This window comes from Dendrobates tinctorius, unplaced genomic scaffold (genome assembly GCF_039654945.1).
Source record: "Dendrobates tinctorius isolate UK_male_01 unplaced genomic scaffold, ASM3965494v1 ptg000038l, whole genome shotgun sequence".
NCBI lineage: Eukaryota > Metazoa > Chordata > Amphibia > Anura > Dendrobatidae > Dendrobates > Dendrobates tinctorius.
The window spans coordinates 5,995,707-6,018,829 of record NW_027361706.1 but is presented as its reverse complement, the minus strand read 5'-3'; the positions used below and the strand labels follow the sequence as shown (position 1 = coordinate 6,018,829).

Here is a 23,123-nt window from a genome sequence, read left to right as displayed (position 1 = left end):
TGGACCCTAGGAAGGTACAGGCCATTGTTGATTGGGTGCAACCCAGAGATCTCAAGGGTCTTCAGCGATTTCTGGGGTTCGCCAACTATTATAGAAAATTCATCAAGGGGTTCTCTCAAGTGGTCAAACCCCTCACTGATCTCACCCAAAAGGGAGCGGATCTCAAAAACTGGTCAGCTCCAGCTGTGGCAGCGGTTTCTTTGTTAAAAGAACATTTCATGACTGCTCCGGTACTGGTGCAACCTGACTTGTCTAAACCATTCATAATAGAAGTGGATGCCTCTGAGGTGGGAGAGGGGGCTGTGTTTTCCCAGGGGCCCACCACATTAACTAACTTAAGACCCTGTGCCTTCTTTTCTAAAAAATTTTCCTCTGCTGAAAGGAATTATGATGTGGGTAACCGAGAGTTGTTGGCCATTAAATTGGCTTTTGAAGAATGGAGGCATTTTTGGAGGGGACTGTCATTACAGATCACAAGAACCTGTCTTACATCGAATCCGCCAAACGTCTGACTCCGAGACAGGCAAGGTGGTTGCTTTTTTTTCCCGATTTCAGTTTTCCATCACTTTCAGACCAGGTTCCAAGAATGTGAAGGCGGATGCCTTGTCTCGCAGCCTAGATCCCGTATCTCCTCCTGAGCCTCCTTCCTCCATTCTTCAGTGCGGGGTGGTGGTGGCTATGGTGTCCCCGAGATTGGAGCTGGAGATTCGTGAGGCCCAATCTCTTGCTCCTCCATCCATACCTGAAAATAAGCTCTTTGTGCCTGTCCAGTATCGGTTTAGGGTGCTTCGGGAGTTCCACGACTCAGCTCTGAGTGGGCATCTTGGAATCTCGGCCACTCGTAAAGCCATCACTAGGCTGTTCTGGTGGCCCTCGTTGACTTCTGACGTCACTGGTTTTGTGTCCTCCTGTGAAATTTGTGCCCACGCTAAAGCCTCCCACAACCGGCCGGCCGGGGAATTGGTGCCACTGCCAATTCCGGATAGACCATGGACTCACCTGTCCATGGATTTTATCACCGATCTCCCACCCTCTAATGGCAAAACCGTGATCTGGGTAGTTGTGGATAGGTTCAGTAAACAAGCACATTTTGTACCCTTAACGGGCCTTCCTAATGCTGAGACTATCTAAGCTATTCATTGAGCATGTGATTCGGTTGCATGGTGTGCCTGTCAGTGTGGTGTCTGATAGAGTGGTGCAATTCGTGGCAAAATTCTGGAGAGCTTTTTGTAAAAGGTTGGGCATCAGTCTGACCTTTTCATCGGCCTACCATCCCTGTTGTGAATGGGTCACCAAGGAGAAAAAAAACAAAACAAGCTAAGCCACAGAAAACCAGAGAGGTTGGCAACTATGCAGACTGCAGATCCCTGATCCCACCACACAACCAGCAGCAGCCGTGGAGCGTGCCTACGATGTTCCTAGACGCCTCGTCACAGCCGGAGGACTAAATAAGCCCGAAGCATGAAAAGGGGAAAACTAACTGCCCCAGAGCAGACCCCAAAGGAATAGACAGCCCCCACACATGCATTGACGGTGAAACAAGATGAAGGCACAAACACAGGCAGGAAAATAGGCTGAGCAAACGATGGGGCCCAAACCAACTAGAAAGGAAAGGAAAGACACTGTCTGCAACCTGCAAAAAACCCTACAAAAATAATGTCCAACACTTCTGATAGCAAAATTAACCCTGAAGTCACTAGACTTCTCCCACTATATCAGCACTCTGAAACATTCTGAGACAGAGCAAAAAAAGACCAAACCAGTAAGGGACAAAAAGCATATTGGCAAAATACTGATAAATAAGAGTGGAAATTCAGCACAGCCCCCAGTCGGGGCTGGCTGACCACACAAAAGAACTGAATAGACCAACAAAATCAAGTGTGAACATTAGCAGAAAAACTTAGCTTTAGATGACTGGAACAGAGCTGAAAACCAAGAGCTGACAAGCCAGAAGGAATCACCAGCAACTGAATAGGGCGTCGGCTGTCTTAAATCCAATCTGAGACTCCTGAGGTCCAATCGTCATCCTCATTCTCAGGTGGCAGATCTCCACCGATCAAATCAGCCTCACTACCTCCTGTTACTACCAGAGGGAGTCTGGAAGGAGAACTGTTATGAATGGGGAACTGAGGAGAAAAAACAAGACTACAAGCTAAGTCTCAGAAAACCAGAGAAGTTGGTAACTATGCAGATTGCAGATCCCTGATCTTAACCGCACAACTAGCAGCAGTCGTGGAGCGTTCCTACGTTGGTCCTAGATGCCTCATCACAACCGGAGAACTACATAAGCCTAAAGCAGGAAAAGAGGAAAACTAACTGCCCCAGAGCAGACCCCAAAGGAAAGACAGCCCTCCAAAGGTATTGACAGTGAAACAAGATGAAAATACAAACAAAGGCAGGAAAATAGGCTGAGCAAACGATGGGGTCTGGCTAACTAAAAAGGACAGAAAAGGAAAGACACTGTCTGCAATCTGCCAAAAACAACCTACAAAAATATTGTCCAACACTTCTGACAGCAAAATTAACCCTGAAGTCACTAGACTTCTAAACCTATATCAGCACTCTGAAATATTCTGAGACAGAGCAAAAAAGAGGCCAATCTAATAAGGGACAAAAAGCAGATTGGCAAATACTGATTAATAGGAGTGGAATTTCAGCATAGCCCCAGCAGGGGCAGGCTGATTACACAACAAACTGAATTGACCAACAAGCGCAAGTGTGAACATTAGCAAAAAAACAAACTTAACTTGAGAAGACTGGAAGAGAGCTGAAGTCCAGGACCTGAGAAGCAGACTGAATCACCAGCACCCGGATAGGGCGTCGGCTGTCTTATATCCAGTCTGAGACTCCAGAGATCCAATCGTTATCTTCCTCATTAGGTGGCAGATCACTACCACTTAAACCAACCGTACTACCTCCTGTCACCACCAGAGGGAGAACGGAAGGGGAACTCTCAACTGGTGGAGCAGAAAATGAGTTCATGACAGCACCCCCCCCTTGAGGAGGGGTCACCGAACCCTCATCCATGCCACCAGGCCGATCAGGATGGGCCCGGTGAAAAGCACAAACCAATTTATTGGCATGAATATCAGAGGCAGAGACCCAAGAATTATCCTCCTGGCCATAACCCTTCCATTTGACCAAATACTGGAGTCTCCGTCTAACCAAACGAGAATCCAATATTTTCTCTACCTCATATTCCACATTGCCTTTAACCAATACAGGACCAGGAGGTGCCGCCACAGGAACTACTGGCTCAACAAACGTCTTCAACAGTGACTTGTGAGATACGTTATGGATTTTCAACGTAACTGGAAGAGCCAATCGAAAAGAAACAGGATTAAGAATCTCCAAAATCTTATAAGGTCCAATAAATCTTGGCTTAAATTTTGGAGATGCAACATTCATAGGAATATTCTTAGACCACAGCCAAACCATATCACCCAAAGACTCCAAAGACATACTGATAGGGAATTTAGATTGTGATCCCCATCAGGGACAGTGATGAAAATATGTGCAAACTGTAAAGCGCTGCGGAATATGTTAGCGCTATATAAAAATAAAGATTATTATTATTATTATTATTATTATTATCACCCACTTTAAACCGGGGACCAATGGTCCTACGCCGGTTGGAAAAACGCTGGGCCTTTTCCTGAGAGTGACAACTTATCCACCACTTGGTCCCATATCTGCTGCATTCTCAAAACCACAGTGTCCACACCTGGGCAGGACGAAGATTCCACTTGCCCTGAAGAGAATCGAGGATGAAACCCAAAATTACAGAAAAAGGGTGACAGTGTGGCAGAACTAGCTCTATTGTTCAGCGCAAATTCGGCCAAGGGCAAAAATGAGACCCAATCATCTTGATCAGCAGATATAAAACATCTTAAATAAGACTCCAGGGTCTGGTTTGTTCTCTCAGTCTGCCGACTTCAACTCAAAAATATTTCACAAATCCGTTCATTCTTCAACCAAAAATCTGCAAAAACCCTAGTCCATGCCCTCATTATCTCTCGCCTTGACTACTGCAACCTCCTGCTCTGTGGCCTCCCCTCGAACACTCTCGCACCCCTCCAATCTATTCTAAACTCTGCTGCCCGACTAATGCACCTGTCCCCACGCTATTCCCCAGCTTCTGCCCTCTGTCAATCCCTTCACTGGCTCCCCATTGCCCAGAGACTCCAGTACAAAACCCTAACCATGACATACAAAGCCATCCACAACCTGTCTCCTCTATACATCTGTGACCTCGTCTCCCGGTACTTTCCTGCACGCAACCTCCGACCATCACAAGATCTCTTTCTCTACTCCCCTCTTATCTCCTCTTCCCACAATCGCATACAAGATTTCTCTCGCGCATCACCCCTACTCTGGAACTCCCTACCACAACATATCAGACTCTCACCTACCATCGAAACCTTCAAAAAGAGCCTGAAGACCCACCTCTTCTGACAAGCCTATAACCTGCAGTAACCACCGATCGACCAAACCGCTGCACGACCAGCTCTACCCTCGCCTACTGTATTCTCACCCATCCCTTTTAGATTGTGAGCCTTCGCGGGCAGGGTCCTCTCTCCTCCTGTACCAGTTATGACTTGTATTGTTTAACATTATTGTACTTGTTTTTATGCATACCCCTCCTCATATGTAAAGCGCCATGGAATAAATGGCGCTATAACAATAAATAATAATAATAATCCATTATTAAAAGTCAAATCACGAGTCCAAATATAATTCCAGTTGGTGCTTGTGGGTCGCCCTCCCAGGGCTGTGGGGTACTCAGTACCGGGCCGTCAGGGGGAAAGGTGTCACAGTGGCGGTGACCCGGTCCGTGGCCCTGGGCGCCCAAATCAATGGTGGTTTGAGATAAAGTTTATGTGATAGTTCGTGACGCCACCTGTGGTGTTTGGCAAGCAAGATGTTAAGCCAACGCTGCGTGCAGATCCTCTGGGGCTGATTGTGTGTTGCAGCATAGATGGTGTAGCTCCCCACAGGTGAAGCTGTAACCCCAGGGCAGTGTATAGGCGCAGGCGGTGTGAGGAATGTTGGTACCCAGATGTAGCAGTGCTGACGGTGTTGGCGCACAAATGAATGGAAGACACCAGGGCTTGCAGTTCCAAAGCTTTACTCACAGTTCGTGGTACCCACTGGTGCCTGCCTCCGTGCCATGTCCTCCGGGGCAGAGACTCAATCTACCTCCCGGGCAAGTCAGGATTCTCCTCTCCAACACTCCGCCAACATGTACCTCTCCTGAACGACTCCTCTATTGCGCCTTTTAGTGTGAAGAGCTCCAGTACCGTGGTACTCTGAAGTTTCTCCTGTCAGATGTTCCTAACAACTCTACTTGTATGACAGACAGCTGTAGCCTCTCTCGGGGACTCCCTTCTCCGGAGTCTGGGCTCTCTATTCGGTTGCTGTTGTGCCCCAAGTCTTAGATGGGAGTAGTGCATTTACAGCCAACTACTCCACCGGTGTCTGCTGCAGAACCATAAGTGTCCATACAACCTCGGGGACCGGGCCCCGGCCTTGCGCTCAGAACCAATAGGCAGGGTTCCTCTTCCAACCCTCAACTCCTCTCTGTTCTCTTACTCCTTCGTTCCGCGCTGTTCCTTCTCTTTCTTATGGAAGCTTAGGTTGCAGTTCTACGTCTTTCTCCTTCTGTTCCTTTCCCGTGCCAGCTGGCTCAGGTCACTGAGGCAGCTGCAGCACTCCTTCCTCCATCCCTTCTTCCAGGGATCCCCACTCCTCCTGAGTGGCTTCCTTCCTTCCTCTCTGACCCTCTGTCAGACTGACTCTCCAGACTGAACCCAAATCCTACACTTTCCCAACCTTTTATATATCTCAACTCCACCCACCTCCCAGCACATCTCGTGTTACGAAGCAAGAACCCACAAAAGGTGCTCTGCTACCCTCTAAGCATGGAGCCGCAATGTGGTCCTGCTGAACCATCCTGTGTGTGGGGTGCACGTGTTGGAGTGTGGAAAGGAGTTCCAAACTTACCTAGGTGGTGGGGAACTACACCTTAGGAGAAGGTGCAGTAACTCTGTGGCGACTGAGCCTCAGGGGCGCCACACTTGTGTCAAGGGATGGCGTCCCACACTGAAACTTTCACAAAGACTGGCACTCAGGTAAAGTTATAGTGAATTTGGTTTTATTCCATGTTCTTCAAAGCATCAAATGTGACGCGTTTCGGCTTAACCAAAAGAACCACCACTATTTCTTGTGCTGATTGTGAGAGTCTCAGGTGGTCCAAACCCCAGCAGTCACACCTTCATCGCCCATCAATTTAAGAGTTTTGGAGAACCCATATAACCGCACATGCCTTCAGAATAAATAGCCCTTTGACCACATTTCTTAGGTTCTGACCACCAGCAAAAATTCTGCCGTATGTCAAGGGAAAAAATAGTGATGCATGCTGTGCCATTTACTCATACTGGCGAAAAATGAGCGGGAACCCTCTATAAGTCAATGAACGCCCGTTGATAATGGTTGACCTCTGTTTTGCAATGGACCTGTCAGAGATTTATAAAGGGAATCTGTTACCAGGTTTTTGCTATCAAGTCTGAGAGCAGCATAATGTAGGGACAGAGACCCTGATTCCAGCAATGTGTCACTTACTGGGCTGCTTTATATAGATTTATATAAGACTATCATTAGAGGACTAGTAAACCTGCTATACGGTAGTCCTCTATATTCATGAGCTCTCTATAACCCCCACCCCAACACGAATTGGCAGCTTTCTGCCTATGCACAGCATACGCAAAAACTGCCAATCAGTGGTGTGGGTGGAGTTATACAGGGCTCAGCATTCAAGGAACTGCTAGATCTGAAGCAGATAAAACAGGGATTTTATCAAAGCTGCAGCAGGTGATATACTGCAGGAATCAGGATCTCTACACCTACATCTTGCTGCTCTCAGGTAGGGTAGGAAAAAAATCTGGTGATATTACTTGAGAGCTCCCTCCCAAGATGTAGTGCCTAGACATTAAAACTGGGAGTGTAAATCAGACCTTAGAAAGAACTGCAGGATACAATCAGTCTTCTCGTTCCAAACATCCATGCCTTGTACAAACCCTCTAGGTCACAGAGTGTGCATCATCTACCTCCCCATCCCCCTTACATGCTGTCCTTACACCTATCAATACTATCCGGCTGCCTCGTTCAGTGAGCTGCTTCTGGCAAAGAATAATGTTGTGTTTCACAAATGTTAATAGTGTCTTGCTGATTTATCCACAGACAAATACCATATACGACCAGAGATGTCTGCTCCCACTTTAACTCAGATTACATCAGAGGTCACAGGCATAAAAATGACATGACCTTTTTCTAACCCCAATAGGTACAGAGCCTTTTATGTGCCTCATGATATCTTGTATGCATTTTTTCCCAATTTCCAATAAAGAACGAATACATTTTTTTTTCTTAATTATGGTGGCAGATGGTCGGAGGAAGTTCTGGCTGCCTGGAAGTAGTTGTCTGCTTTACAGTCGCTGAATCACACTGAATTTACAACAACCAACGGGTTCTGCAAGCCCAAAGGCATTTAAGTGGCTATTTCCTTTTTTACAGAGACCACACACAGGGCTAAAAAGTCAAACGATAAAAGATTTCTGTTTGGAGATGTATGAAGCAGAAGCATGTTCGCAATGATTTTCTAAAGAACTTGTATTGCATAATTGGGGCCCTTGTATGATATGTTGGTATTTTAGACCGGAAGCTTCTACCTTCAGCATTGTCTATTTTTATGATGTGTCCTCATGAGACTTTCCAAAAAGTGAGTATTGTCATGGTTTGGACAGTGTTCTTGCCCTGCACTCACAGGGTTAAGTGTATGTGGCATCTTTCTGGATCTGGGAGGGGTATTTATACTCACTCTTTACCAGGGTTCTCTGTCAGCTATACTCTTGTTCTGGCTGTGTGTCTGACCCCTGGTGTGCTTGCATACTGCATAGCTTGTTTGCTTCCCGTGTATGACCCAGTCTGTCCCCTCACTATGTACTCCGTCTCTCATTTTGGTATTATTGTCTTTTCCGGTTCTGACCTCCTGGCTTGGCTATCGTTACTCCATTACAGTTTGTCCCTATTGTACCGTCTATTGCCCGTTCTGGTTTTCTGATCTATTGCTACGTCCTGACTATCCATTCTGCCTAACCCTTTGGTACTGTCGTGCTATCTTGTGCTTTGACCCTGGCTTGATCTGGTTTCTGTCTCTGTCTATGCCTCTTGGTAACATTGTCCTGTAGTTACCCTTCTAGGAGTTTTCCTCAGCTCCTAGCTCTCTGGAGTTTAGAACACGCCCTCAGCAGTCACATGCTTCAGGTCCTGTGAGCCTGGAGCATGCATCGTCACCACTGCTGCCCCACTCCACAGATATCTTTGTGCCCAGTTTTGTACTCAGGACACGAGCACTGGCTCAGTGAGCAAGTGCAGTGCGGTGTTCCTGACTTTATAGCTGACCCAAAACATTTAAACGAGGTTTGCACTTTTTTTTTGCCTTGAGTCATGGATCTGCTGCATGATCTCTCTGAGCAAGTGAATAGCCTCACTCAAATGATGCAAAACCTGTCTGTGGAGCAGCGAACCCTGGCTCAGTCGCAGAAACAGGTTCAGAGGGAGGTTGCTGATGCCATGCAGGGTTCTTTTCCTTCTGGGGCCCGGGGTGAGGCTACCACAGATGTTTCCTTAATTTCCCCTGAATTACCTGTTAAATTGCCTGACTTTTTCTCTGGGGATAAAAAAAATGTAAGGTTTTTAAGGAGGGGTGCAAACTCTTCTTTTCGTTAAGGCCACGCTCCTCTGGGGATGAGAGTCAGAGGATTGGGGTCATTATGTCTTTGTTAAGGGGCTCCCCTCAGGCTTGGGCTTTTTCCCTTCCCCCTACCTCCCCTGAGAGAATGTCAGTGAATGCATTCTTCGAGGCTCTTGTGCACATCTACGATGAACCTGATCGTGTGAGGCTAGCCGAGGATATGGTGATGAGTGTGTGCCAGGGGAAACACTCGGCTGAGTGGTTCTGCTCTGAGTTCAGACGCTGGGCAGCGGAGGTCTCCTGGGATGATGCTTCCCTCCGGTGTTTGTTCTGTAAAGGCCTGTCCGAATGTTTGAAAGATGCCCTGGCCCTTCATCCTCCACCGGATTCTTTGGAGGACGCTATGATCCAGGCTGTCCGCAAGGACCATAGGCTGCGGGCGAGAGGGGTCATGCTGCAGGAGACCCCTTTATTCTCCAACCTGAGAGACTCTGCATCTAGTCCCGAGCCCATGGAGGTTGGTGCCACGTCCTTGAAGGAAAAAGAGAGGAGACGCCGTAGAAACAAACCAACTGTGCTTTTACTGTGGATCCTCTGGACATTGGAGAAGGAACTGTCCTTCTTGCCCTTCTCCAGTGAAGCAGTCAGGAAAACGACTGAGTCTGGGTAATAATCGAGGAAGTTGCCCAGACTCCCAGGTACCTTTTTCCTCGCTTGCTAAAATTCTGCTTCCGGTGGAACTAGAACTTGCAGGCGGTCCGGTTGTGACTATCGCCTTTGTTGACTGTGGTTCTTCTATTAATCTGATCGATGCCAAAGTTGTGACTTTTCATAAGATAGGGACAGTCAGGTTAAAAGATCCTGTTAAAATTGTGGCAATTGATTCTTCTATCACCCGGGAGGGAATTTGTTTCATGACTGATACCTTTTCTCTGAAAGTGGGTTCCACTCACGTGGAAAAATTAAGGTGTTTTGCTCTAAATAATCTGCCAGCTGGACTGGTACTGGGTATGCCTTGGCTTCAAGGCCACAATCCTACTATTGACTGGGTCACGGGGGAGATCATTCAGTGGGGTTGTATGGCTAATGGTCTATGTTGTAACTTGACAACTCTTGTCACCCCAGTAAAATCTGTGTCGGTGTCGTCTGTCGGTCTGGAAGGTATTCCGGAGTACCTGAAAGATTCTGAAGACGTATTTTCCGAAAGTGAGGCTGAGGCCCTACCGCCACATAGACCCTTTGATTGTGCCATTAATCTAGTCCCTGGAGCCAAGTTACCCAAGGCACGCCTTTTCAATTTGTCCGGGCCCGAACGTCTAGCCATGAAGGCGTACATTAACGAGAGTCTCCGCAAAGGGCATATTAGGCCTTCTGTTTCACCTGTGGCGGCGGGCTTCTTTTTTGTTAAGAAAAAAGATGGTGGTTTGCGGCCGTACCTCGACTTTCGGGAATTAAACAAGATTACTGTGAAAAATACATACCCTCTCCCCCTAATTCCTGATCTATGTAACCAACTCACCAGGGCCAAGTGGTTCTCTAAACTGGATTTACGTTGGGCATATAACCTTATAAGAGTCCGGGAAGGGGACGAATGGAAAACAGCATTCCTGACGACTGAAGAGCTGTTCGAAACTTGGTTATGCCCTTTGGTCTCACCAACGCTTCTGCTGTTTTTCAGAATTTTATTAATGTAATTTTCTCTGATTTAATTGGTCATTTTGTGGTTATCTATTTGGATGACATTTTGGTGTGCTCGGTGGACAGTCAATCTCACTTGCACCATTTGCGGATGGTTCTCATGAGACTGAGGGAGAATCATTTGTATGCCAAGTTGGAAAAATGCTCATTCTTCATGCAAGAATTATCCTTTCTGGGTTTGATTGTGTCAGGGGAGGGGTTCCGCATGGATCCTAAGAAGGTCCAGGCTGTTACGGATTGGGTGCAGCCTCATGACTTGAAAGGGTTGCAGCGATTTTTGGGCTTTGCTAACTTCTATAGGAAATTTATTAAGGGCTTCTCGTAGGTGGTAAAGCCTCTAACGGACCTCACTCTCAAGAGAGCTGATGTAAAAAATTGGTCTGTAGCTGCAAAAAATTCTTTCATGACATTAAAAAAATGCTTTTCTTCAGCCCCTGTATTGGTAAAACCCCACCCGTCAAGACCTTTTGTCATGGAGGTTGACGCCTCAGAAGTATGGGTGGGGGCAGTTTTGTCTCAGGGCCCTCCTACCCTTACTAATCTGAGACTTTGCGCCTTCTCTAAAAATTTTCCTCTGCCGAGAGAAATTACGATGTCGGCAATAGAGAGTTATTGGCGGTAAAGTTGGCTTTTGCAGAATGGAGGTATTTCCTGGAGGGGGCCGTTCATCCCATTACAGTCATCACTGATCACAAAAATTTGGCCTATATCGAGTCTGCCAAGAGATTGACCCCCAGAAAGGCTCGGTGGGCACTTTTTTTTTCTCGATTTCAGTTTACCATCACATTCCGCCTGGGACCTAAAAACATCAGGGCTGATGCCTTATCCCGAAGCTTTGATTCGGTGTCCCCTCCAGAACCTCCCTCCTCCATTCTTCAGTCAGGAGTAATGATGGCCGAAATCTCATCTGAGTTACAGAGAGGGATTTTGGTGGCCCAGGCTCGGGCTCCGGGTGGTAAACTCCCTTGTAAATTGTTTGTACCGGAACGTTTCCTTCTCAGACTTATGCAGGAATTTCGCGATTCTATGTTGAGTGCTCATCCTGGGATTGCAGCTACCCGGGGGGCAATTGTGAGGAGTTTCTGGTGGCCCTCTATGGTAACAGATATTAAAAAGTTTGTGACTGCATGTGGGGTGTGCGCTCGTTCTAAAAGTTCTCAGGTCCGGCCGGCCAGGGAGTTGGTGCCTTTGCCAATTCCGGATAGACCATGGACACATTTGTTCATGGATTTTATCAGAAATCTTCCTCCTTCCAGGGGCAACTCAGTGATATGGGTGGTGGTGGATAGGTTTTCAAAACAAGCCCACTTTGTACCTCTCCCCGCGTTACCATCTGCTGAAACCCTGGCCCGTTTATTTATTCAGCATATAATTCGGTTGCATGGAGTGCCTATGAATGTGGTGTCAGACAGAGGGGTACAGTTTGTGGCCAGGTTCTGGAGGTCTTTTTGCAAAAAGCTGGGGATTTTGTTGTCCTTCTCCTCTGCCTATCACCCAGAGTCTAATGGATAGACTGAGCGCACGAACCAATCATTGGAGCAGATTCTGAGATGCTTGGCCTCTTCCAGGCAGGAGGACTGGTGTGAAGTATTGCCCATGGCAGAGTTTGCGTTCAATGGTCGTGTGAACCAATCCACTGGGAAGTCTCCCTTTCAGATCAACTATGGGTTTAACCCACATTTTGGAGAGTTTTCCTGCAAGGATTCAGGTTGTCCTGGTGCTGAGGATGTGACACAACGTCTTAGAATTCTTTGGAAGGAGGTTCAGAGGAATATTTCCAAGGCCCAGGAAAACTATAAGTGGTTTGCTGACAGGAGGAGGGGGCCAGGTCCAGCATTTGCAGTAGGGGAGAATGTGTGGCTATCCACCTGCAATATCAAGCTTAAGATACCATCTTATAAATCTGGGCCCCAAGTTTATTGGCCCATACAAAATTGGGAGGTGGTTAACCCAGTAGCCTACCGACTGCAGCTGCCTCCTTTAAAATTACTGATGTCTTCCACAGGTCCCTGTTAAAGCCTGTGGGGACTGTGAGAGAGGATTCCTCATCCAATGCTCCGCCAGTGCTGGTAGAGGGGCAGCTGGAGTATTAAGTAGGGCGCGTTGTTGACTCCCGGTGGGTGCACGGAGACTCCAGTATCTGATGCACTGGAAGGGGTACTCTCTGGAGGATCGGTCATGGGTTCCGGCCAGTTCAGTGCCTGCCAATCGTCTGGTGCGGGCTTTCCACGCCAGATACCCAGACAAGCCTGGGGGTCCAGTGGCCCCCCCCATTAAGAGGGGGGTACTGTCATGGTTTGGACAGTGTTCTTGCCCTGCACTCACAGGGTTAAGTGTACGTGGCCTCTTTCTGGATCTGGGAGGGGTATTTATACTCACTCTTTACCAGGGTTCTCTGTCAGCTATACTGTTCTTCTGGCTGTGTGTCTGACCCCTGGTGTGCTTGTATACTGCATAGCTTGTTTGCTTCCGTGTATGACCCGGTCTGTCCCCTCACTCTGTACTCCGTCTCTCATTTTGGTATTATTGTCTTTTCTGGTTCTGACCTCCTGGCTTGGCAATCGTTACTCCATTACAGTTTGTCCCTATTGTACTGTCTATTGCCCGTTCTTGTTTTCTGATCTATTGCTACGTTCTGACTATCCATTCTGTCTAACCCTTTGGTACTGTCGTGCTATCTTGTGCTTTGACCCTGGCTTGATCTGGTTTCTGTCTCTGTCTATGCCTCTTGGTAACATTGTCCTGTAGTTACCCTTCTAGGAGTTTTCCTCAGCTCCTATTTCCCTGGAGTTTAGACCATGCCCTCAGCAGTCACATGCTTCAGGTTCTGTGAGCCTGGAGCATGCATCATCACCACTGCTGCCCCACTCCACAGGTATCTTTGTGCACAGTTTTGTACTCAGGACACGCGCACTGGCTTAGTGAGCAAGTGCAGCGCGATGTTCCTGACAAGTATTTTCTGTGCTTTTCCATTGTCCGGACCCCACTCAGGATTCATCATACTTTTCATTATCCAAATGCCACTGGGGTTTTCACACAGTTCCATGAAAAGCAAGAAAGAACCTTCACGGACCACATATTGGTTCTGAATGTCATGAGGGTCAACCAAAGTCAAAAGTCCTTCTTGGAGAACCAAATGGAAAGGTCTTACCAGATTGTCTGCCCCTCTGAGGTCATTCTATCCATCTCTATAAGTCAGTTGTGGGTCAAATCCCTTGCCATTCAGACCTGATGCAGGGTGTCCTGAAAGCTTGAACTAGCAGAACATAGCCCCCCCATCATTGAATTAGATGGGGACTAACCAGAAGGTCAAGCTTTCAATGACTAAAACCTGCGCCATTAGTCATGGTATCGTGTTAGAGAAATCCACCTTCCATAAAGCCAACATGACTCACTGGCCAACCCTCGTGAGGTTCAAGACATGATGTGTTGGTCTTTGAAGCCTTACCTAGCATGGAACAGTGTAAAAAGTGTCTGAAAAGTCACTCATTGCAGAGTTTCTCACACTTTCCATTATGTGGATGTCACCACCTGATTTAAGGCTTCAACAACTTCTAGGACCTCAGCATCGGATATTAAAGCTCACATGTTCAACCCTGACCAGATGCCACCAGGAGTCCCGAGTCCCAAAGTCTTCTGTTTGAGAGGGATCTTACCAGGAGGTCAGAGATCCTATAGGTTATACCTGGCATATAACTGAGAGAAGCCCCTAGAGGAGTGGTGTTTGTATAATGGAAAAGTACCATTCTATGTAAGATCTAATAAAGAACCAATTGTTGGCCGAAATCACTTTGTGTGCTGCAAAATACCAGAATATATCACTAAAGAGTCAACGTCATTCATTTCCATTCACTGCCAACATGGGTGATTCTATGCCCCCATCAAAGTCAGCACCAGTATCAACGTTCTATGGTCAAAAAGAGGGAGTTTGGCTGGGATTGTAGTTCTTAGAGGTATCATGGATTTTTGGCTGGCAATCCGTCATCCCCAGATGAAAGGACCATCTTTCCATCTACCTATTTATATTCTCCTTACCATGCAAGGCATGGGCTCTAATAATATACAGTGGATAATAAAAATACTGTAAGTTGTAGTGAAAATTAATTTTTTATTATCTAGTGAAATTCAAACGGGGATGAAAAAATTAGTAACCTCACTCAATAAATATGAATCTTGTAAAGCAGCACATGCAGCGCTAATATTATAATACCGCAATAACACCTCCAGAGCCCAGACGTTGTGTAAAGTGCATTAACGAAATTAAGGAAATATATGTATCTTGGTAATTGCAATTTTACAGTCAGTCAGCCTCTTCCTTCCTTCCTTTCATCCCTCTTTAAATTATGATTCTCTGGCCCATCACTTTACAGTAGAAAATCCTGGAAAAAAAACTCACTTTTTCTCATTTTGTCAGGGCCTGCAACATCTGGCAGAATCATAATAGGTTTGTTGGCTGAATCTACCAATGTATAGGTCTGCAGTAGATCAGATTTGCCCTCGGTGTCACCATTACTCTTGGGAATTATTCAGCTGGCAAATCGTGTTGGATCGGACACAGAACACTTACTGCAACACAGGTACAGCTCAGGCTTCTTACTTTTACCGGGATGAAACCTCGTCTTTCCTTAAGGATACAATTTACACAGTTGCTGCCATTCTTAAACTAGAAAAGTAAAAAAAATTCACAAAGTAGAAAGTTAACAAAGCAAAAACCACTCAATATGAAGGAGAGATTTTCCTTAAAGAATCTCTCCTCCCAACAAAATTTATGTACTGATGTCATATTATATAGCACTGTGTACTTACAATTGCTCATTTTGCCTTCCTACCCAGTTAGTATTTTCCATTTGGTCTGTGACATCACATGCTGAAAAACTGACTAGCTGAATCTTTCTTAGCTTTACTTGAAAACAGGAAGTCTCTTTTCTCTGCATGAGTCATCAATAGTACTACAATGATGTAGAATTTATATTACTCGCTTATATGTTGCCATTTCCTTTCCCTAGTTCTTTGCAAACATCAGCATTACTATCACCATTGGGGCTCAGAAACTAAATATTCTATCGGTATGACTTTGGAATGCAAGGAAAAAAACCTACACACCTTGCAGATGTTGTCCTTGGTGGGATTTGAACCCAAGAACCCAAAGATGCCAGTCTGCAGTGCTAACCACTGAGCCACTGTGCTGTCCAAAAGAGGTATCAAACTGCATGAGAACACAAAGGCTGGTTTCACATTTGCGTATTGAAGACCTGCAGAGGGCTGCGGACAACCTCCGTGATGCTCAGCCCACTGCTGCACCTCCTTCAGTCAGCTCCACCTACATCTACATACTTCTGCACGCGGCTTGTCTACCCTATCTTTAACATTGGGTTCACAGGTCCATGTGGATGTATGCGGATACCTCCACACGCGTCGTTTTGACGATGCGGCGACCGCATCAAATTCCAACATGTTGCGATAGACGCGGGTCGCCGCATCGTCAAAACGACACATGCGAAGGCATCTGCATACATCCGCACGACCTGCTTACCCAATGCTAAAGATAGGGTACGCAGGCCACATGCAGAAGTATGCGGACGTAGGTGGAGCTGACCGGTGGAGGTGTGGCAGTGGGCGGAGCTTCACGGAGGAAGTCCGCAGCCCTCCGCAGTTCCTGCATACACAAATGTGAAACTAGCCTAAGGGGTTTCATTAGGGGCACTATTTTGTGTTTGGGAACACAAAAAGAACTGGATGGGGATAGAAGCGTGGCTTAACTGTGGCTAAAATATGTGTCTCTTTTCTGTCCGTAAGAGTTGGGATGTATGGAGATCTGCATCTCACTAATGAAAGCCACAGATCAATCGGTGTTTTGTTGGGATAATTTGTCATTCGAATCAAAAAACCATCACAGCCAAATAAGATCACGTGCTTTGCCCTGATGAGGGGCAACACCACGAAACATGTGTCTGCAAATTGAGATTCTGATTTGACTTTTAACCAAAATTATGTGGCAAGGCTCATTAAAGGGTCCATATTGACATTTAGGATTGCTACTTCCAGTAGGTGTCACTAGAGTTCAAGTCCTCTACCTCTCTGAATTTAATTTGCATATTTAATTTTGAAGAGTAGCACTGCTGGGCCTATCAGCCTCCTTACCTTGGCATGCCACTCTCCATAGCCAAAAATGTTACCTTTTAAACCAACTATGGCATGCCTGTCTTCGATCCCTCCCGTATGGTCACTTTAAAAGCATAGCATGTCATTTCTCCCCGGGCGATGCAGACGGCATATTTACTGTAATACATGTGTTTTCTAGTCACTGGTAGCCTCAATAAATGCCACAAAGGCTGCTCATGTCTACATTTAGGAGGTGGGTGGACATTATGCCCGCAGCACTTTCACACAAGTTAACTGTGCACCATTTGTGGAATTCGTCAGCCTGGGACATTCCTCTGCTCAGGTGGGATTGCAAAAAAAGGCATCTATACAAAAAAAGACAACATAAAACTTTATGGTCTTCTCGTAGGTGTAAACAACAATTTGGGTGACAGTGACACAATATCAGTAGGCCGCCTCGACAATTTGCCGGGTAAACAGGCCCTCACACTGTTCTCTGCTTTTTCTCAGAGACCAGCATTTGGAGCCACTTTTCTCCAGTTACACAGTCACACAGTTGTGATTCCGGGAGCTTCTGTTCTGGAGAACAAAGTCAAGATTTAATGTCCTTGTAATGTTTATGGTGTTTGCACATAAGTGACAAAATGCGAGCTGGAGCTTGGAGAACAGGACACTGGCTACCAGAAGTCCATGTGTCTGTCCCATGTCTCTGAAGAAAATATTAGTTCTCTAACTACTTCCCACGGAAGTCTCTCTTCTATTGACATCCTGCTGTTGTGTTTGTCTTTTCATCAAGAATAGAACCAAGAATAAGGCCCCACTAATTTTTCGCTTTCCTTGCCTTTTTTCTAGATCTGTTATCGATGACTGAAGCTTTTCTATGGTTATACCACAGTACTGAACTTCACCCAACGCACTGGACAAAAAAAAGTCAGCTTTGTTTTGTTTTTTTGTATTTTTCCAACTTCTTACCCCTTAAGGAGAAGCCAATTTTGGACTTTAGGAACCATGCTTTTTTTTATATTCGCATTCAGTCAATATTTTTTATTTCGTTTTTATGATCATAGGTGTATGAAGTTAGAGAGGGTTTTTTTCTAATGGTGTCGTTTTGAAATATATAGAATATATTTAATAACTTGTAATACATTTTTTGGGTTGTTGGGAAAGGGAATAAAGGGAAGTTTTTACTTTTTTTATATATATATTTTTATAGCTTTCACCATGCAAGTTAAATGATGTTTTAACTTTGCACTTTCAGACAGTATGATTATGGCAATACCATATTTTATAAGTTTTAATACTATTGCATAATAAATACTTTTTAAAGAATAATTATTTTTTGTGCTGCAGGACTTTGATAGTCATAGAGAAGGAACTCTTTAAGGATTTGTGTTTTTGGAAATAGATGATTTTTTTAGTGATACCATTTTTGGACACATACAGTCATGGCAGAAAGTAGTGGCACCTTGAAATTGTTCCAGAAAATGAAGTATTTCTCCCAGATTGCAATTACAGATGTTTTGTTATATACATGTTTATGTATTTTGTGTGTATTGGAACACAAAAAAAAACACAGAAACAAAAGGCAAATTGGACATAATTTCACACAAAACCTTAAAAATGGGCAGGACAAAATTGTTGGTACCTTTCCAAAATTGTGGCTAAACAACTTAGTATAAACTTTGAAAGTAGAGATGGGCGGACACCTGGAGGTTCGGCCGAACAGTTACAAAAAGTTCGGGTTCGGGTGCCAGAACAGTACCCGGACCCGAATCTGGACCCCACTCACTTGAATGGGGGGGCCCAAACATTCAGCATTCTGCCACGCTGTCATGCATGACAGCATGGCATACATCGCTTCTGATCGGCGGAGAAATTATCCCCGCCGGTCAGAAAGCTGCGGTTCCCACGCTGTCTAAAGACAGCATGAGCGCTCAGCTGTCATCAGAGGTACAAAGTTTACCTCCGGTCACTGGTGTCAGCTGATGGGACTACTGATCCCATCATCCAACACCTGCTGCCGCGAATTACAGTGAGCAGGAGCGGCAGATGGGAGTATTTATCAGCCACTCCTGCAATGTAAATGAATAATTAAAAAAAAAAATGGCATGTGTTCCCCTGTATTTTTGCTAACCAGCCAGGCAAAACTCACAGCTGAGGGCTGCAACCCTCAGCTGTCAGCTTCAGCAAGGCTAGTTATCTAGAATAGAGGGGTCCCCATGCTGTGCCCCCAGCTGTGAGTTTTGCCTGGCTGGTTAGCAAAGATACAACGGAATCCACACCTTTTTTTTTTTAAATATTTACAGCGCAGGAGCGGCTGATGATTACTCCCATCCACCGCTCCTGCTCTTACTGTAATTAGCAGCAGGTGTTTGGACTACTGATCCCATCATCCATCAGCTGACACCAGTGACTGGAGGTAAACTTTATACCTCTGATCACAGCTGAGCACTCATGCTGTCTTATGACAGAGGGGGAACCGCGGCTCTCTGACAGGCGGGGTTGATTTCACGGCTGATCAGAAGCAATGTTTGCCGCGTTATCATGCACATGACAGCACAACAAACACCTGGTGTTCGAGCAGCCGAACCCAAACAGTAACACAAACTTCCTGGTGAAGTCCATGTTTGGTGTCCATGCCCGAAAAGTAGGTGTTTGGTACGGATGCCGAACTTTACTGTTTGGGTTCCCCCATCTCCAAGTTGCAACGCAGGATGGTGGATAAGCAGACCCAATCAAGCTCCAAAGAAATTCAGCTGTCCTGCAGGTGCAGAGTGAATTAGTGTCAGCGCAAACTGTCTGTTGACATTTGAGTGAAATGAAACGCTAATGGCAGGAGACTCAGGAGTAGAGATGAGCGAATTTGCTTGGATTCGGTTCCGAATACGATTAAAATCGAATATTGTTTTTGCAATATTCATTGAACACAACCGAACGTCATTAAAGTCAATGGGAGTAAAAATTACCGAATATGTTTGGAACCAATGATAAGACCTACATTTGGCACGAATATTGTTCGAATATGGCTCGAATATGTCAAAATCAGATTAAGGGACAAAATCTGAACAAATTCGCTCATTTCTACTCAGGAGGACCCCACTTCTGACACAGACACATAAAAAAGCTAGACTACAGTTTGCCAAAATGTACGTGAATAAGCCAAATTCCTTATGAGAAAGCGTCTTGTGGACATATGAGACCAAGATACAGCTGTTTGGTAAAGCACAAATTTCTGTTTGCCGAAAATGGAATGAGGCCTACAAAAAAGGAACTTAGTTCCTAAAGTCAAATATGGTGGAGGCTCAAAGATGTTTGTGGTCATTTTGCTCTCTCTGGCACTGGGTGCCTTGACTGAGTGCAAGGCATCATGAAATGATGAAATTAAAAGATTTTGGGTAGCAATGTAGTGCCCAGTGTCAGAAAGCTAGGTTTGTGTCCTAGGTCATGGGTCTTTCAGCAGGAAAATGATCACAAACTTAATTCAATAAGCACCCAGAAATGGATGGAAACAAAGTGCTGGAGAGTTCTGAAATGGCAGCAATGAGTCTGGACCTAAATCCCATTGAACACCTGTGGAGATATCTTAAAATTACTGTTAGGAGAAGGCGCCTTCAAATAGGAGAGACCTGGAAAGGTGTAACAAGCTTGTTGTTGGTTATAGGAAGTGATTGATTGCAATTATTTATCCCAAAAGGTGTGCATGCAATCAAATATTAAGCTGAGGGTGCAAACAATTTTGTCTAGACAATTTTGGAGGTTTTGTGTAAACTTATGTCCAATTTACTTTTTTTCTGCTTTTTTGTGTTGTTCCAATACACACAAAGGAAATAAACATGTGTTTAACAAAATATATGTGTCATACATATGGATCGTGGACCCACTATGCCACAATCCTGGCTTACTCAAGAGGGACATGGAGAAGCAGCTACTTGATGCGTGCTAGAACTCACAATGGTGGAGATAGGCTTGTGTTACTGGTAGCTGCCAGGTACTACTCCTGGGCAGTCCCTGGTACTGCAACAGTAGCTCAAGTGTCAGGAACAGCAGCATGGACTTGGAGTCACTGACAGGACAGAATACAGATAATGGCTCTAGTTCAGACAGTTTGGATTCTGGAACACAACACAGGACGGACACTGGTATGGGTTCAGGTACCGACAAAGCGGTTTCAGGTTCAGGTACTGCAGGAATGGCTTCAGGTTCAATACCACCGGAAGAGCTTTAGGTTCAGGTACCACTAGACTGGTTTTAATATTCAGTCAACACGGGTCTCAGAAAGAGGTTCTGGGTCAAGGGTTTCATGAACAAAAAATATACATTTTAGCCTTTTGGAAAATATGATAGTAAGGCCACATTCATACATTCAGTATTTGGTCAGTATTTTACACCAGTATTTGCAATCCTAAACCAAGAGTGGGTGAAAAATGTAGAAGTGGTGACGTGTTTCTATTCTACTTGTCCTTTGATTGTCCCACTCCTGATTTTGGCTTACAAATACTAATGTAAAATACTTAGAGATGGGAGGACACCTGGATGTTCGGGTCTGGCAGGTTCAGCCTAACAGTTACAAAAAGTTCGGGTTCGGGTGCCAGAACAGTACCTCGACCTGAACCTGAACCCCATTAACTTGAATGGGGGCCTGAACATCCAGTGCTTGCTGCGCTGTAATGTGTATTACAGCGTGGCAAACACCATTTCTGATCAGTTGGGAAATCATCCCCGGCGGTCAGAGGGACATGGTTCCCACGCTGTCAAAAGACAGTGGGAACACTCAGCTGTGATCGGAGGAATATATGTTGGCAACCTTGGCATATTAAACCTTTTGTGTGACTTAAAACCCCTATTCTCTTATTACTTCTTGCCAAATTTATACTTTTCCAAAACCAAGAAAAGTACATGTGTGTCCAGATTCTGCATTATAGAAAGGGGGAGAACAAGCAGACAGCAATTACAAACATTAAAAACAGAGTCTGTGGGAAAATGAAGTGGTAACTAACTGATAAATCCTCCTATTAAATCTTTATTCATCCTTCTGTAAACGTCTTTTAAATGATTCAGTTTCTCGATATTCCGCAAAATCCCTGAACACTAACAATTAATGGCCACTTGTAAATTCAGCTGGATCAGATGTCAGGCCAGAATGAAGCAGAACCCTGAGCTTTGTCTGGAAATGCAAACATTATATAAGCATTGGAAATCATCTCCGACGTTCATACATACAGAGACCACTTGCCAGCTATAACTTACTGACCACTACCCATGAAGTCTTCTACCACTATTCACCCATAAGTGGACATGATGCATTATTGTCTCTAGGCAGATACACCAAAAACCCTTTCTATAACTTTTACATCAAAAATGTCCAAAGGTTGGCTAAGTTAGTCCCAGAACTGGTACATCTATTGCAAAAATGTTTTTCTTTATCTTTTTGTAGATCAGCTAAATATAATATTAACAGGGTTTTTTTTTTACCAATATGCAAATAAAATCCTGATGGACTGTAAGCCTCATCCAGTCTATTGACTCCTTAGAGACATGGTGCAATGAGACTTTTTAGGGTCTATACTAAGAAGATGAACTTGTTTTAATTCTCTTTACTAACCCACCAAAACTTGGTGGTACTATAACTCCCAAATGACTAACTCGTTATCTTGGACTTCTATTTGACTCCCTATATCCAATCACTCGCTTATGTAACCTGTAGATTAAAAACATCTTCAGGATCCAATCTTTTCTTACCTTTAAAGCTGCAAAAATTCCTACTTCATTCATTCTCATTGTCATAATTGTATCTCTCCTCTTTCCAATCTATCCTGAATGCAGCAGGTAGGCTTATGTTTCTGCCCAGCTGTTATACTTACGCCTCCATCCTGTGCCAGCCATTGCACTAGTTGCCCAGCTGCTTCAAAATACAACAGAGTTACCACACCTATCCAAAAAACTGTCCACAATTCTGCACTGCCCTATATCTCCTTCCTCATCTCCGTCTACCACACTATCCATACTCTCCATTCTGTTAATGATCTAAGACTCAAAGCCTTTATAATTCGAACATCTTACTCCATTTCGAAGAGTCATTTTTAGGTAGGCCTATCATCACATTTACTATTTTAACTTTTCCCAGTATTTCCTTCTTAGGCCAGGGTCAGACTTGCGAGTACAATGCAAGAAACTCACGCGAGTCTCTCGCATCAATACCCGGCACTGCCGCCGGCACTCGGGACAGGAGTGTGCAGCTGCATAGAAATACATGCAGTTGCACACTCCAGTCCGAGTGTCAGCGGCAGTGTTGGGTATGGATGTGCGAGTTTCTCGCATCACACTTGCAAGTGTGACCTCGGCCTTACACATTATTTCCTCAGAATCTGGTCCTTTCCATCATCTATTCCCACACACTCGATGCACTAAGTAGCACTTTGTAACTGGACATCTACAGAAACTGGCTTGTGATCGATTCATGCAGCTTTACGTGAACACTTTAATTTATTATAAAGGATAGTTAAACCTTACCCTATAAGCACATTTTTACATTTCTATCACAATTATTCCCTCAGATTGTAAGCTCTTGTGA

At 45.0% G+C, this 23,123-nt stretch overlaps 1 protein-coding gene across 6 annotated transcripts in view; it reads right to left on the bottom strand.

Annotated features, from left to right (window-relative positions):
- ERC2 (ELKS/RAB6-interacting/CAST family member 2) overlaps window positions 1–23,123 on the bottom strand; it is a 1,295,684-nt gene that overhangs the window by 676,590 nt on the left and 595,971 nt on the right. The window contains exon 17 of one of the 6 annotated variants that reach the window (XM_073574146.1): window positions 14,445–15,113. The exons of the other annotated variants lie outside the window; for them this stretch is intronic. Within the exon in view, the coding sequence (XP_073430247.1) occupies window positions 15,089–15,113 (25 nt within the window). The 3' untranslated portion in view covers window positions 14,445–15,088. Of the gene's footprint in view, window positions 1–14,444; window positions 15,114–23,123 lie in introns of those variants that run through there. 6 annotated transcript variants of the gene reach the window in all.